General features: G+C 39.2%; 1 protein-coding gene across 1 annotated transcript in view; it reads left to right on the top strand.

Moving 5' to 3' along the window:
* Kpna3 (karyopherin subunit alpha 3) overlaps positions 1-16,187 on the top strand; it is a 67,850-nt gene that overhangs the window by 40,482 nt on the left and 11,181 nt on the right. Inside the window, exons 3-9 of the mRNA XM_055617417.1 lie at positions 7,612-7,701; positions 7,885-7,914; positions 7,999-8,051; positions 8,176-8,271; positions 12,306-12,391; positions 14,785-14,871; positions 15,231-15,400. Of these exons, the coding sequence (XP_055473392.1) occupies positions 7,612-7,701; positions 7,885-7,914; positions 7,999-8,051; positions 8,176-8,271; positions 12,306-12,391; positions 14,785-14,871; positions 15,231-15,400 (612 nt within the window). The remainder of the gene's footprint in view (positions 1-7,611; positions 7,702-7,884; positions 7,915-7,998; positions 8,052-8,175; positions 8,272-12,305; positions 12,392-14,784; positions 14,872-15,230; positions 15,401-16,187) is intronic.

Genomic DNA, 16,187 nt, shown 5'->3' on the forward strand with positions numbered 1-16,187 from the left:
CTAAATTTATACTAAGGGGTCAGATTCCTAGTCCCAGTCTCTGGCTGGCAGTGTCAGCCTCAGAGGAATGGCTGGTTTATACATTGCTGCCATAAAGTTGGTGGGAGCTCACAGACTAGCTCCAGTTGGACATGCCTCCCTCCCCTTGAGTTCCTAGCAGCAGCAGCCATAACTGAGGCCTCGGTGCTGCTGACTTCAGCTTATCAGTTTCTTCAGGCATCTGATCTCAGGTGCCAGGGCTGTAGAGATTTAGCTTCAGCCACTCTGGAGTTCTGAGGTTGCTATCTGGAGGTGTAGAGGCCAGCAGCACCCCTTTCAGGGGCCACAGGGTCTGGCACCTTAGGGGAGCTGAAGGGCTGAAGAGGGGGTACTCAGGGAAAGATGCAGGGATATCCCAGAGGCAACCTGGGCTTGTTGCTGAAGCTTCTCAGCAGGGTCCCAGACACTTTCCTGCAACATCTTCATCTACAAAGTATACAAAGTATGCAAAGTAAACAAAGGGAGTCTGGCAGGCCAGTAGCCAACATAAACCATCTAAAGTCCCAACAAAGAATTACAGATCAGTTTCTGTTATGAACATAGATGTAAAAATTCTGCATAAAATATTTGCAGATCAAATCCAAAAATACATCATTAAGGTCATCTACCATGATCAAGTATACTTCAACCCAGAGATATAGTGATGGTTCAATATACATAAATCAATACATGTAATCCACCATACAAATAGATTTGAAGAAAAACTACATGATCACCTCATTTAGATGCAGAAAAGGGGGGTTGACAAAACCCAACATCTGTCATGATTAAATTCCTGGAGACTAGAGATATAAGGGACAGGCCTTAACATAATAAAGGTGATTTAGAGTAAGCCAACATCAACCTGAAGTCTTCCACTAAAATCAGGACAAACTCAAGGTTGTCCATGCTTTCTATTCCTATTCAAAATAGACAACTGAAAGATATCAAGGGGATTCAAATAGGAAAAAAAGTCCAAGAATTTGTCTATTCAGATGATATGATTGTATACATAAATGACCCTAAAACCTGACCAAAAAAAAAAAAAAAAAAACTTCTACAGCTGATAAATACTTTCAGCAAATACATAGAAAAACTAACACACTGATCAGTAGCCTTTCAACGTACAAATGGCAAATAGAAGCCAGGCATGCCTTTAATCCCAGCACTCAGGGAAGCAGAGGCAGGCAGATTACTAAATTCAAAGCCAGTCTGGTCTACAAAGCGAGTTCAGTCCAGGACAGCAAAGGCAGAGAAACCCTGTTTTGGAAAAAACATTTTAAAAACAAACAAACAAACAAACAAAAAAATGGCAAATTGACTGAGAAATAAATCAGAGACAATACTTTTCACAATAGTTTCAAATTTTTTGTTTTGTTTTGGGGCATGACTAACCAGGTGGAAGAGTTATATAATAAAAACTTTTAGACATTAAAGAAAGAAGTGGGGAGACTGGATTGGGAATATCAAATGTGGGGAAGGTACCAGGGTCAAGGAAGAGAATGGGAGAGGAGGGACTGCTAAACTAAGAACAATTTGAGGTGTTATATGGAAAACTCCTACATTAGAAGCTTCTTAACATGTGCATTTAGGAATGAAACCTAAATGGTATCACTAAGTAACAGGGGATACAAAGCTCCAACTAGACAATTCTTGGAACCAAATGAATCCTCCTTTGCTGGAAATGGGTTACATCTAATTGAGTTGTTGGGTAAAGGACACCAAACAACCCATGCCATTTCCAAGGCTATTGGTTGCGCTCTACAAACTGATGGTGAGGCTCTGTTACTAAAGGCAACACCTACTCAACTCATTGAACACACAGGAATCGAGCTGGTCCCTATCTGGAACCTTCATCCCTATGGTACTGGAAAGTACTCTGTATGTTAGCAGAGGAGGAAGGCATATACCAACCCTACTGTAACCTTCAGTCTACAGCAGTGACCTGCCTGAATGATGCACTGGTGCAACAGCGACACGAAAGTTGTGGGAGTAACCAACCATGTGAGGGAATTTGAGGCCTACTCCATGAGATGGAGCCATGCTCATTGTCAAGGTGGCCAAAAGTACGGAGCTTGGTCGGCTGTGGGCCCAGGGGAATATCAAATACCACTGTTCTGCTCAAGGAACGCGACGATAAATTGGCTTCTAACGACATTCTTCTGTACCTTCATCAGCCATGACTAGAGAAATTGGTAGTAATTGGCAACAAATTCAGAAACCCACAACTGGACAGTTAACTGCTTGCGAAGAAAAGCTTAGTTTTCTCCAGAGGACCCCACAGGGTGTAGAAAGCGCACTGAGTGGAGGCCCCTGCCCAGCAGTGAATGGCCAGCACAAAACAAACCCAGTGGTGTTCTGTTGGGTGGCGCTTGTCTCAGAATGCTTGCCTAGCCCTCCACCTGCCTCCTCACAGATCTTTCTCTTATAGACTGGAGTTCTCTATTTTGCGTGGTTCTCCTTCCCTTGGGTGCCTGGCTTCCAGAAGGAGAATGGGGTAGGGGTGTGCAGGGGGCAGTTCCATTTCTCTCGGGGGCAGGTAGCGTGCTTTAGGGTGAGGATGGGGTGCACTGAGCCAGGGTGTGGAAAAGATTTTTCACAGTGTTACAGTTTAGCATGAGGTCTCTGGTGACAATGGAAGCACAGGCGTTCCAAAGCCTGTGGCAGTACCAGGGTGTTACAGCTCTTGGTTAAGCTGCTGTGCTAAGCACAGCAGAACTGCAGGCCAAAGCCCATGCCTGGTTGGCTTGCAGCCAAGACTCAGGCCTGATGAGGCCCAGGCTCAGTGGGCTGGAGGGCAGGCCCACTGAGACGGGGCCCAGCAAAGGATAAATGACAAATCTTAGACAGTCTTGAGGTGAGAAAGCATGTGCCTTTATTCATGTGAAATCAAGGGTGATATAAACCCTGGGCAGAGGAAGGCATTTTGGGGATGAATGTGTTTGATTAGTAGGGGTCAGGGATAATTTCTGGTCCTATCACAAGAAGGAAAATACAGTACTTAATTATCCAGTGGAGGGGTGGATCTCCATGCACAATTGAAAGTCACTTGCTGGACTAAGATCCTTTGGCAAGATGGGGCATTTCTAGGAATTTCTAGATGCTTGCTAGAGTAATTTCCTTATCAGGGAAGGTTCTGGCCTGTAATCTGCCTGAGGGCTATGTGATGCTCCTTACAAAACCTATAACCACCCAGGGGAAACTCTTGGAACCCCCTGACAAAGGGATCGATCATTATAGACAGGCTGCACATAGATGGCTGTCAACTTTATCCATCAGAGCCCCACAATTTTGTGTTTGAATGGACTATCTGTATGAATATGTATGTCTCTGTATCTGTTTTTCTCTTCCTTCCTTCTCTTCTCTCCCCTCCCCTCCCCTCCCCTCCCCTCTTCTTTTCTTCTCTTTTCTGTTTTGAGATGGTCTCTGAATATGGCTGGGTATCATAGAACTCAGTGTGTAGACCAGGCTGGCCTGGAACTTAGAGATCTGCCTGCCTTGGCCTCCAGAGTGCCTACTTACTACCTCTTGGTTACTGATAACCTAAAAAGATCACATGATTCCTGGGGGAAATGGCCATTCAGGGGTTGAGAAGGTGGAAGTACTGATAAGCCTAAAAAATTATTTGAGTGTTATACAAGGCCATTTTCTTTAATATCAGTGCAGTTAACAGAAATTAGTAAGTTAGACTTGGTGATATATTTTTATAATCATACTCTTAGAGAGCAGGAAGATCACCACAAATGTGAGCCTAGTCTGTTGCACACAGTGAGTTCTAGGCTAGCTGGGGCTATGTAGAGAGACTATCTGAAAAACATTAGTAACAACAAAAACAAAGAAAAAAACATTAGTGAATAAGATAGAAAAACTTGTTGATTGTGAAAGTTTTTTAAAAACTCCTAAATATAATTTGAGCATCAACAAGATCTCATCTCACAACAGAACCTCAGAACATGAGAATGTTGTTAGTGGTGCTATATTTTAAAAAGTTAAGGCATGCCGAATTAACAAATATGAGGAATTCTAAAATTTTAGTTCTCAGATTCTAAATTCTGAGAACTTAATTTAAATACAGCATAGATTTAACAAAATGAGTGTACCAGTTGAAATAAGTGCTTTAAAACAGTAGTCATTTTATTTATTGTCTGACCTGAGAGTGGTTGCTTGCATATGACTTCAGTAGATCTGGGGTTAGTAATTAATGATGTGGAGTTATCTGTGTATGTCTGGATGTCTGCTGTTCAGTGTTGACATTGGTTTCAGCAGGAGAGGATGGTCTCCACCAGCTAAGTGTTTTCAAGCTTTTTTGTTTAACGTTCCATTGACAAGGCAAGTTGCACAGCTCCACCTCTGGTCAGTACAGAATACACTACTTACTACAGGTGTGGAAATGGGAAGGGAGATGCCATTTAGCAAGAAACCACCCACACTTCAGTGAAATGGGCAGTTTGGGTGTGAATTACCATCTTCTGATTCAGGAAGATAGGAAAAACCTGGTGAGTCCTAAAACTAGTCAGTAGCTAAAAACTTCTGTAGTTTTCCTATCTTTTTTTTTTTTGCAAGACAAAAATAGTATTCTTACAGGTGATTACCAGCAGACATTCAAAGAAGCAGGTAATTCCAGTTTATTAACTGATTTCAGATTAAGAAAAGAGAGAACACTTTGCAGTTCTTTTTATGAAACAAGAAAAAAAAAACATCACCAGATGAGTACCAGATGAGACAGATCCACAGAAGATGCTTGTCAGCCAGTTCTACATGGGGAAAGAGAGGAAGAAAAATCCTAAATGAAATCTTAATAACCTGAGTCTAATAATTTATACTTTATAAAATGTGTGTTTAGGAATTAAAAGGGTAGTTTAACATTGAAAGATGGGTTATTTTATCACATTTGCAGAGAAAAATGGGAAATTGATTAAATAATTTAATGAAACTATTCATTTGTGATTGAAAAAAAAATGTAACAACTTAGGAATAGAAAGCTGCTTTCTGCCCAGTGTGGTGTCCCATACCTTTATCTTGGCACTGGGAAAGCAGAGACAGGTGCATCTTGGTGAGTCTGGTAGGGATAGGCCAGTCAGGGCAATCTATTGAGACATTGTTCCCCAAAATTTAAAAAAAAAATAGCAAGGATATTCTTTCTAACTAGTTAAAGGTATACCTACCAAAGTAGATACATGGTTGTATATGACGACCAAGTGCTGTCCTAAGATTGGGTAGTATATGTTTATACTGGAAGAGAAAGAGGAATGATGATTTCTAAAAGGCTTTGGAGCTTAACTTTTCAGGTACTAAGAAGCCAGAGTAAACCAGGATGGAACTGGAAGGGATCAGTGTAAGGGTAGTTTGGGGAATGTCTGTGTGTGTGTGTGCGTGTGTGTGTGTGTGTGTGTGTGTGTGTGTGTATGGAGAACCTTAAGCTTTGGGGAAAGGGGGTTATTTCATCTTCTAGTTTATAGTCAGTCATCTAGGAAAGTCAGCAGCAACTGAAGCAGAAACATTGGAGGAGTAATGTTTACTTACTGGCTTGTGCCTTGTGTGACTTGCTAATCCTGCTTTCTTAGAGCCCCCAAGATCAGCAGCCTAGGGATAGCATTGCTAGCAATGACCTGGATCCTCTGAAATCAAACATCAGTCAAGACAATGCTCCATAGACTTGCCTCCAGACAGATCTTATGGAGGGATTATTTTGTTAACTGAGAGTCTCTAGCTTGTGTTGAGTTGACAAAAAATCGATCCAGGGTGATAGTTGTGCTGAAAGTTGATTTGTTTAAACTTCCAAAATGAATAAACCAACTTTTTGGAAACAATTTCAGATTTGTAGTTTGAAAGTTAAAGTTGTAAGAATAATACAAAAAATGCTCTACACTCTTGTGGCACCCAGCTTCCTTGGATTGTTAACATTTTTCCACATTTGCTTTGTTTCCTTTTTAATTTATATATTATGCACATATTTTTCTTTTAACCAGATACAGGTAACAATACAATTTCCTATTGCCTTTAGTATATCAGCTCGTATTTCATAAAAGGAAATTTATGCAACAGTGCATCAAACTAATGTAGGATTATATCATCTAATCAGTAGAGTCAAACTCAGAATTTGCAAATTGTAAGTCAAAGATCCTATCCAAGATAGGCCCTGCCTTTTGTTGTGGAACTGTTCTCCAGGCTTTCTCAGTTTTAGTGACTGCATGTTTGAAGCATATGTCCCTCCACCCCCCATGATAGATTAGGGTTTTAGGTTTTGTCTGAGTTTCCACAAGTTATTTTCTTTGGTTTAGTCAGGAATAATGCCAGATAATGCAGGGATATTGTTTTCCCCTGCATTAGACCAGGAACCACACAGAATGAGTTTTTCCTTTACTGCTGGTAATACATACTGTTATTTGAACAAGAAGGCCTTCTGAAGGCTATGTGTTTGGCTTAGTAGTAGAGTGCTTGCTCAGCATGTGCAAAGCCCCAGGTTCAGTCCCTAGTAACCAGCTCACACCAAATAAAAAAACCAAAGAACGTCATCCCCCATTTTCTTTTTGCTATATGTTAGTACATCAGTACCTATTGTGGTGAAGCCACTTGAGGTACATAAAAATCAGTGGCTTTGCCATTTGTGAGATATTGTAGCTTAAAAGATACCTAGTGTTGGTTGTCTGTGTAGTTATTAAGGAAGAGTATGTTATAAAGATGGGAATAAGCTAAGGACTAAATAGACATCATTGTGTTGAAATGTGCCGGCCTGTACACAGAACAAAAGTTGATGGAATGCACACGTGTATGTAGTTTCAGTTTTCTCTTTGATCCTAGTTTTGCCAGCCTCTTTAATAACTTTGTTGTAATCAAATACATTCACAGATATTGAGCCCTAGAAGTATATTCAGATTTTAAGTTGAGAATTTAGGTGCTATAAAATATAATATGGGAAGAATTCTTGTTTGTAAAATTCAGGTAGCATGAGTTTACTCCGAGCTGGCAAGATGGTCGACAGTACATGTGCAGCTACTGGAGGCACAAGCCTGACCACCCGAAGCCGGGAAAGTGTGGAAGTGAGAAGAACCCCCGAATGTATGCACGCAGCGTGTTGTGGCTCAGGCCCCGATGCTAACGATCTGATAATAGCGGCAGGGCTGGGGCGGCTGTCGCGGCGGCAGTGCTGACGCTTACGGTGGTGCGGGGCAGTGAATAGTTACAGCCGCAGTAATGAGGGTGCAGCAGTACGTGGGTGTAGTCCCAGTAATGGTGGTGGTGTAGTATAGGAACTTAGGTGAGGGAAAGTTCAGGCTCAGCGTGTACTGACGTCAGGGCCATTAGTAAATGTGTATTCCCTGACCTCCAGCTTGCAGAGAGGCATTGATATTGACCCTGAAGCCCTGCCGCCTTTAGTAAACTGCTCCGGGCCGCCGTTAGCAGTGGTGGCTTCTTGCATGCCTAGACCATACCCTAGGCAAACTCTCACAGTGTGGGTCCCAGCAGCCGGTGCTCAATGAGTGACCCACGAGCAGGGGACTTAGACCAGTTCATCGCTGATTCTGACACCAAAGACACTTTCATTAACAACAGCCTTCAGGGGCTCTTAAGCATTTCTCGATTACCTTTCAGAATAAAAGAGACGAACACTTACTGAAAAAAAGAAATGTTCCCCAAGAAGAAAGCTTAGAAGATTCAGATGTTGATGCTGATTTTAAAGCAGTAAGTTATCCATGTTTTTCAAATGTGCCTTTGTTATATTTTTGTTATAACCAGGGGAACAGTATTTTAAATTTAGGTAAAAAATGGTAATGATAATTACAAGGCATTTTAATTCATAACCAGATAGACGAATAAGTAGTTTTGTTAATATTCTCTACTGAACTGTTTTTCTTTCTTTTTAAGCAAAATGTAACACTAGAAGCTATATTGCAGGTATGTTAATTTGCTAATTATGAAATGTTTTTAAATGGTTTTTATTTCTTTTTTAATGTCTGAAATACACACTTGTTGTTGCAGAACGCCACAAGTGATAACCCAGTAGTCCAGTTGAGTGCCGTCCAGGCAGCAAGGTAAGAGCTAAGCTGCACCTCCCTCAGGTGCCATGGCTATTCATGTACAAGTGGGGTACTATAGTATATTTATGTTCAGAGTTTGGAAGCCATAACAATCAACTTTTACTTTTATTGTTTACAGGAAACTATTATCCAGTGACAGAAATCCACCAATTGATGACCTAATAAAATCCGGGATTTTACCAATTCTAGTTAAATGTCTAGAAAGAGATGATAAGTAAGTTTGTACTTGCCTACTCACTTTTTTCAGTTAACTTAAAATTTAAAATTGATATTTTACCAAAGTGTTCAGTGGAGTTTTGTGTTTGCTAAGTTTGGATTTGTTTTATTTTTGAGGTACCATAGCTCAAACCTAGGGCTGAAGCATTCAAAGCAAGTGCTCTGCCACTGAGTTATATTCCTAGCCCTATGCTTTTTAAGTTATCGTACATTTCCATATAATTTTCTTACTCTGTGATAGTATTTAAACATTACAAGTAGTATTTGAGTCACTGTTTGCCTGAGTCTATATATAGATTAGCCTCATGACAAGTCAGCATGAATGGTTTCCAGAACCATGTGACTCTTTCTGACCGGGGGACTAGTCCAGCTGATCACTGATCCTCTGGGTAGTCTCTAATAGCACTCCAGCCTTGGTTAGCTGTCCCATATTCTGTGAATGCACTCTCTGCTTACCCAAAAGACAAGGAGCAGGTGATCCTTGGCATCTTGGGGAGCTTCTGTCCCTATTCCATTCTGCCCCTGTTTCCATTTGTGTATAGACATTTCTCAGCACTGTGCATTAAACGTCATCAGTTTGAATTAACTTTGGTCTGAAGCCCAAAACTCTTAAAAATGAGTACTGTTTTTACATCTAGAACATACAGACTTAAAGCAGATATTTTGCTAAATATCCATGAAAGTTTTAGTTGATTAAATAAACATAGCGGGTGTGTAAATGTTGCCACTAAGGGCTTTTGTATTTAAAGAACACCTTGTACTTCCACGCGAGCTTTAGTTCTCCCTCTCCCTCTAGGCCTAACTGTGTCTGTTAATGCATTCAAGATCACCTCACCAAACACTAAATGCACTGATGGTGCATTAAGGAATGAAAACAAAGCCACTTTCTTTTAGATTAATTTGACCAAGAGTAAGCCTGAATTTTAAATTTCCATTGCTTTCCCTCTGTCTTCCATCTGTGCACTGTGGTTACTTGGCCTATCTGTAACCTGCCTGTTGTGTGTGTCTCAATGGTTCCTGTTGCCTGTCTGGTGTATATGTGTCTGAATCTATCCATCCTAACAAAGGGCTTTGTCCGTCCCTAACAAAGGGCTTTGCTCTGTATTGATGAAACAGCACAGAACACAGGCATTGGAAAGGGGATGAGGAATTCTCTGCAGAAATCATCAACAGGTTTACAAAGGAAGAAGTAGCTTTACTGTTCCCAGCTGACCCCAGCAAACAGCACTGCAAGCACATTACCAAGCTGTGTCCACAAGTTGTTTCCAATATTTATGGTGGATGTTAGTTGTAGAACGTTGCTTCCATCCTCTTAGATATTTTCATCAAGTGATGATCACAACACATGTGATACACACACACACACACACACACACACACAGACACGCGTGTGCGCGCAATTCTGGGTCAGGGCCATGGAAGAATATATAATCTAAAATTAAAGTTATGCATTAGCTTAGTTTGTAAATGATGATTGCATGGAAAATCCAAGGCATAGTAAGATTGGTTATGTTGTTCTCGTAAGGTGAGTTAAATTTAAATGGGCTAAGCACACAGTAGGGAAGCAGGCTAAGTACATAGCCTTAAGTGATCCTAAGGGGTATTATTAACTTTGCTGTGAGTCTGGAAAGTCTCTTTGGGATCAAAATATATTTACTATACTTAACACCTTAAAAACTGCCATATAGTCTCCAGAGCAGGATTCATTTGAGTAAAGATAAATGTTATTCCATCTGTTTAAAAGATTAAGTTCCATCTTACATTCACCAGTAAGACCTCTTTTTTTGTTCTCTAGTCCTCCCACTCCTGTCTGTTCATTCCAGTCTTTGGCATAGATTTATTTGTGTGGATGTTTCTGAAACAAAACATAGGACAAAATGTAAACAACTTAACCAATAGTTCCAGAACCATCACCCAAGGTATGGCATAAATAGAAAATTGCCAGTGCTTTAAACAGTTTCTCATGGAAAGCTGTGTTAAGGTGCATTGAGAGCCATATAGACCCTGGTCTAAATCTAGACTTGGTGTTGAACAGAACCCAACTGGTTTTTGAGCCTCAGCATTCCATCTGTAAAAACTAGGTGATTATAAGGAAATGTACATAATTTATACAACATATTCTTTATTGTTTGTTTACTGCATTTGGCTGTTTTTATATCTTAACCTCTTTTTTTTTTTTTTTTTTTTTACATTTTTTTTTTGAAAACATTCTTTGCCTTTTTTTTTTTTTTTTTTTTTTCTCACATGACTTTTTAGAAAACATCCTTGGCCTTGCAGTTTTATTTTTTGTATCTTCCCATTTCTCCATTCATGGCCGCCATTTCCAATATTTTGTCAAGACTCCTTAATAGCTTATTAACACTTCCCACCTCCAGTCTGTGGAAGTATATATCATTTGTCACTCCTATTTCACCATCCTTTACATGTCCCATAACCCCCAGTCTGCCTTTCATGCCTCTCTCTCATCCCCTGCCTTCTGCAGAATTGATCATGTCAGTTCTTGTCTACTCCATTTTCTACTTGCTCTTTCTGATGACATGTATGTGAATTTTCCATTTGTACTGCTACTAAATTTGATCGTTTGTTTTCCTTACTTTTTTCAGGGCTTACATATATATTTTTCTTACTGCCTGGTTTTCTGTTCATTTTAGTTTTTGCTGGTGATATGCCTTCCTACTCCAGTGTTCTTTCTGACAGTATATTCATCTATCTGTTACTCCTTTTTAACAGATTTCTTCTATACTAGCCATAACCCCTTTTATCTAATTTACATGCCATTGACTCCACTTCCTACCCTCCCACCCCTCCACCAGATCCTGATACAGGGCAGGTAGTTATTCGGACACTGGACTGTGTCTCCAGCCATTACTTTTGCTTTTGAGATGGGTCTTTGCATTTGCTCTGTGGCCCAGGCAGTCCTTCACTTGCTTTTTATCTAAAATTTCAGGCCTGCACCTGGCTTTATTCCCTTACTTACTTTTTCATTACTTTTTCTTTCTTCTGCCTTTCTTTTTTTTCTCTCTTTTGTTCTCTTTCCCTTCCTACTTCCCTCCCTTCCTCCATCCCTCCCTTTTCTTCTCCCTCTCCCTGTCCTCTCTCTCCCTCTCCCTCCCTGTCTGTCTGTCTTTTTCTGGAGACAGCGTCCTCACTGTATAGCCCTGGCTGTCCTGGAACTTACTATATAGATCAGGCTATCCTTCAACTCATGAAGACATATCTACCTTCTTCTCTTGGCCTCCCAAATGCTGGGATTAAAAGTGTGTGTTACCACACCTGGCTTTACGCCTCTTCTTAGTAGAATAAATTCCAAGTTTTGAAGCACAGAATTTGAAATAGACTGTGCTTCTATCCTCCAACATTTGTGTATAGCTTCATTTTTGTGCATCTTTAACTTCAGCTTTCTTGATCTGTTTATCATTCATACATATTATTATTTTACTTATGATATCCTTTTTAATATAGATTGTCAGTGCCTACCATTTAAAGTCCAGTTTAGGAAAGCAAGTTCACCTTCTACTTTTTTTGTTAGGTCCATCCTGACTGTCTCAAATCATATGCTTTGTCTGCAGAATTACTCAGGCTTATAAGAGCTAGTTTGTAATGTAACCCAGATGGTATAGTGTACTCTGGTGGGTCCCAGTTTTAAGACTAGTGTAGAGGCTCTAGCTGGGATTAAAGTGAGATTGTGTGAGCAGTGGCTAGTGCAGCGACAGTGGGTTACTCTGTAACTGCAAGGAATATTCAGGAGGTAAAATTGTCATGACTCTTTCAGTAGTTGTCTTTAGGCAAGGAAAAGTCAAGGTATGTGTTTGGCTAAGTGCTGCACCTATCAGTTGACATGAAGAGTACAGGTCTGTAGTGACTGGCTCTGAGAAGCATTCAGATGGTGAAGTAGATATGTCCAGTGGTGATGGATATATTTAGCAAGGTAAAATTCAAGGACCAAGTAAGATGGTTGAGGCTTATAAGTTAAGGTGGTAGTTACATGTCTAAAAGACTTTTTTTTTTTTTTTTTTTTTTTTTTTTAAACAGTCCTTCATTACAGTTTGAAGCTGCTTGGGCACTAACTAATATAGCATCAGGAACTTCTGCACAGACTCAAGCTGTTGTACAGTCTAGTAAGTTGAATCTTCTGTTTTTAATGATTTATAGTTTTTTTATGCTAAAGACTGAATTTTATAGAATATTTTAAAGTTACAATATACATTTTTATGTTACTTTAATTTTTTAATCATTTTTGTATTATTAAACTGTTAGAAACAATTCTAATTTTGGAACCAAAAAGAGAACAGACTTTTATCTTTGGGCATAAAGACCATCCCCTAATAACAGGATTTTGAATGTCTTGTTTTTAATACCTTCTAAGTGTGATGAGTATCTTAGTCCTTTCATTATGGCATATACTTGTTTCGGTGAGAGGCTGATGGAGAGGGTCTTGCTGTGTAACCAGGTCTGTTCTTTGAGCTTTCTGTATAGTTCCATCCTGACATTAAACTCAGAATACTTCTGCTTCAGCATCCTGAGTGCTGGAATTACAGGTGTGTATTGCACCTGGCTCACATACACTGCTTACATTTTTTTTTTTTTTTTTTTTTTTTAACCTGTGGGACAGGTCCTCACTATGTAGCCTTTGCTGACCTTAAACTCACAGAGATCAGCCTGCTCCTGCCTCCTGAGGGCTGGGGTTAAAGATGTATATCCCACATCTTGCTTATTTCAAGATGAGTTACTATGATTTTTGTGGCTATAGTTACCACAGCTACTAGAAACTTTCAGTTTGATGTTACTTGTAGTTGTGAACAAGCTTTTAGTAGAAACTAGGAGGTAAGGTTAACTACAGCAGTTTATTTTCATTGCTTCTATTGTAAGGAGAATTTATCAGTGGTGGAAATACAGAATGCTTTGAATATTGTTTTTTAAAGTTACACTTGCGTGTACCATCTGTCCGCAGTTCTGTTCCTAGATGCAATGGGAAAGAAAGCATGAATCCACTGGCCGATAGATGATGTTCACAGTAGCGTCAGTCATAGTCTCACAGTTCCTTATTAAGGGTTCATAAGATGTATGGGTTTTAGTTAACAGTCTAGAAAAGCATTGAGTGGCATGATGGGTGAACTTGAAAGTCACAGAATGAAAGAAGTCATACATTAAAAAAAATCACATGCAGTATGATTTAATCTCTCTGAAATGTCTAGAATATATAAATCGGTAAATAGATTGCCTGGGTTTGGGGTACTGAATAACAGAAGAGTAAGTAGATAGTGATTGCCAGATATAGGAGAGCTGTTTGACAGGTGATGAACATGTCAAGCTAGATTTAGTGACTGTAGTTCTGCAAAAGAGCTAAAATGTAGTATGTTATATGCTTGCAGTGATACAGTCTGTGAAAGTTAAGAATTACTTGTTTTAAAAAAAGGCCAGGTAAAGTATCTAGGTAGTATACAGGTAGAGCTAAATATCCTAGAATAGCACAGAGTAGAAGTTTAAGAAAAAGTGAACTTAGGTTGTGGTTGTGTTATAAGTATATAATGATAGAGTAAGAAAATTAGGGGTGGGGACTGGAGAGATGGCACAGAGGTTAAGAGCACTGGATGCTATTCTAGAGGTCCTGAGTTCAAGTCCCAGAACCACATAGTGGTTCACAACCATCTATAATGAGATCGGGTGCCCTCTTCTGGCATCCAAGTGTACATGCAGACAGAACATTGCATACATAACAAATAAATAAATAAATGAAATAAACAAACAAACAAACAAATAAATAGATAAAATTTAGGGACTAGAGAAATGGATTCACAGTTTTCATTCCCAGCACACATGGTAGCTCACAGCCAACTCTAATTCTAGGAAATCAGATACCTCGTCTGGCGTCCACAGACTTTTGTTGCACAGACATATATATAAGCAAAACACCCATACATATTTTTTAAAAAGAATACAATATATGATTACTTTAAATTATTTAGTAAATCTCAGCCAGGCGTGGTGGCACTTGCCTGTAATCCTAACACTCGGGCGGCAGAGGCAGGTGAAGCTCTGTGAGTGTGAGGCCAGCCTGGTCTACAGAGCGAGTCCAGGACTACCAAGGGTACACAGAGAAACCCTGTCTCAAAAGCAAACAAACAAACAAAATTCTATCTTAAACAGAAAATTTCTGCAATGTAAATTATTTAGTAAATCTTATGAGTAATTGGTTCTGGTTAATGTATTATGTTTGGGATAGGAACTTTAAAAAAATCAGTTATAGGGAAGATTTTGTTTTGCCTTTTGTTTTTTTATTTTGTTTGTTTTGTTTTAAGTTGATGGCATGGTGGCTTGCTTTAGGTTGTTTTGATGCTGTATTGCTCAAGTGTTAACAAGCTAAAATACTGAAATTAGTTGTTTTTATGTATTCATGCAATGACCTGTAATTGGGCAACTATAGTGTGTATCTGATTATTGCATATTTTATTAACTTACTTGTGTTGAAATCAGTGAATACATTAGATAACCCAATTTTCCTTACATACAGATGCAGTTCCACTTTTTCTGCGACTCCTCCATTCCCCACATCAGAATGTTTGTGAACAAGCAGTGTGGGCTTTGGGAAACATTATAGGTGAGTTGAATTTAGGTTTGAAAAGGCTTTAGTTGAGAATCTTCAATTAACTTTTTTCCCACATTGGCATAGCCATTACACACTATGTTTCCTCTGAATTTCATGTGAGTTGACTGTATTCATAAGCTCTTCTAAGATAGTACTTCAGTGTAAAAGGTATAAAGAGATATATAATTTATGTCAGTGGTGGTTAAATTTGTGTTTCCCAAATCGGAATTGTGGGAAGCAACAATGCTTGATGTCTGACTGATGGTGAGGAAACATAGAGCATCAGTGTCCCGACATGAGCCATTGCACACATTCCAGACTTTCTCATCCTGACTGTAATTTTTTTTTAAATACAATTTTCATTTCTGTAGGTGATGGTCCTCAATGTAGAGATTATGTCATATCACTGGGAGTTGTCAAACCTCTTCTGTCCTTCATCAATCCCTCCATTCCCATCACCTTCCTTCGGAACGTCACATGGGTCATTGTCAATCTCTGCAGGAATAAAGACCCCCCACCGCCTATGGAGACAGTTCAGGAGGTAAATGCAGAATTATAAAGGCGAGATGGTTTCTTTCCCTGTTTATGCTTTAGGTATTTGTGCACAGGGAATATGATGAGCATTACTGAATTTTTTGTTGAAAGAATGAAGGTTCTTCTACTTTTAAGTATAACACACCATCTGTCAAAGTTGAGTGTTGTTTAGTAGCAAAAAGAATGTCAGTCCATTCTAATGCTTATTTTTTAATGACTAATGACTGTTTTCATGAAGAGAAAACAAATTCAAATAAGAAAGAAGAAAAACAGTTTTTCTGTACTGCCTTATGGATTTAATGCTAAGAAATATGCAAATTGAACTTGCATTCTGTTGATACCTGAGAAAGGTGATACTCTTAGAAATGGGGTATACTTTATACTTTGAATTTTAAAAAAATTCTATAAAACCTTTATTCTGGACATGTAGAGAGTGAGTGACTGTATCTTTATGATCTGTGTCTTTAACCAGTGGCTATACCTTTGTTATGGCACTGATACTTAGTATGAGTCCCTAGTAGCCATTTTTTGTTTGTTCTAGATTTGTAAAAAGATCTGATAGGCCCAGGGTCAAGAAACAAACCTTATACCTTACACTGGCTATAATTTTCTTGACTAAAGCTATTGTTTTACTCAAGCAGATTAATGATTGAAAATTTAGACAATGATAACTGTGGACAGTAATTTCTCTGAGCTATCAATAATGTATAACTGTGCTAACATCTCCATTCTGCTCATTTTATGTCATGAATGGTATTTCTGGAAATAATTTACTTTCTTTTAAGGTACATTAG

This window comes from Psammomys obesus, unplaced genomic scaffold (assembly GCF_907164565.1).
Source record: "Psammomys obesus unplaced genomic scaffold, mPsaObe1.curated_primary_1811, whole genome shotgun sequence".
In the NCBI taxonomy this organism is placed as follows: Eukaryota; Metazoa; Chordata; class Mammalia; order Rodentia; family Muridae; genus Psammomys; species Psammomys obesus.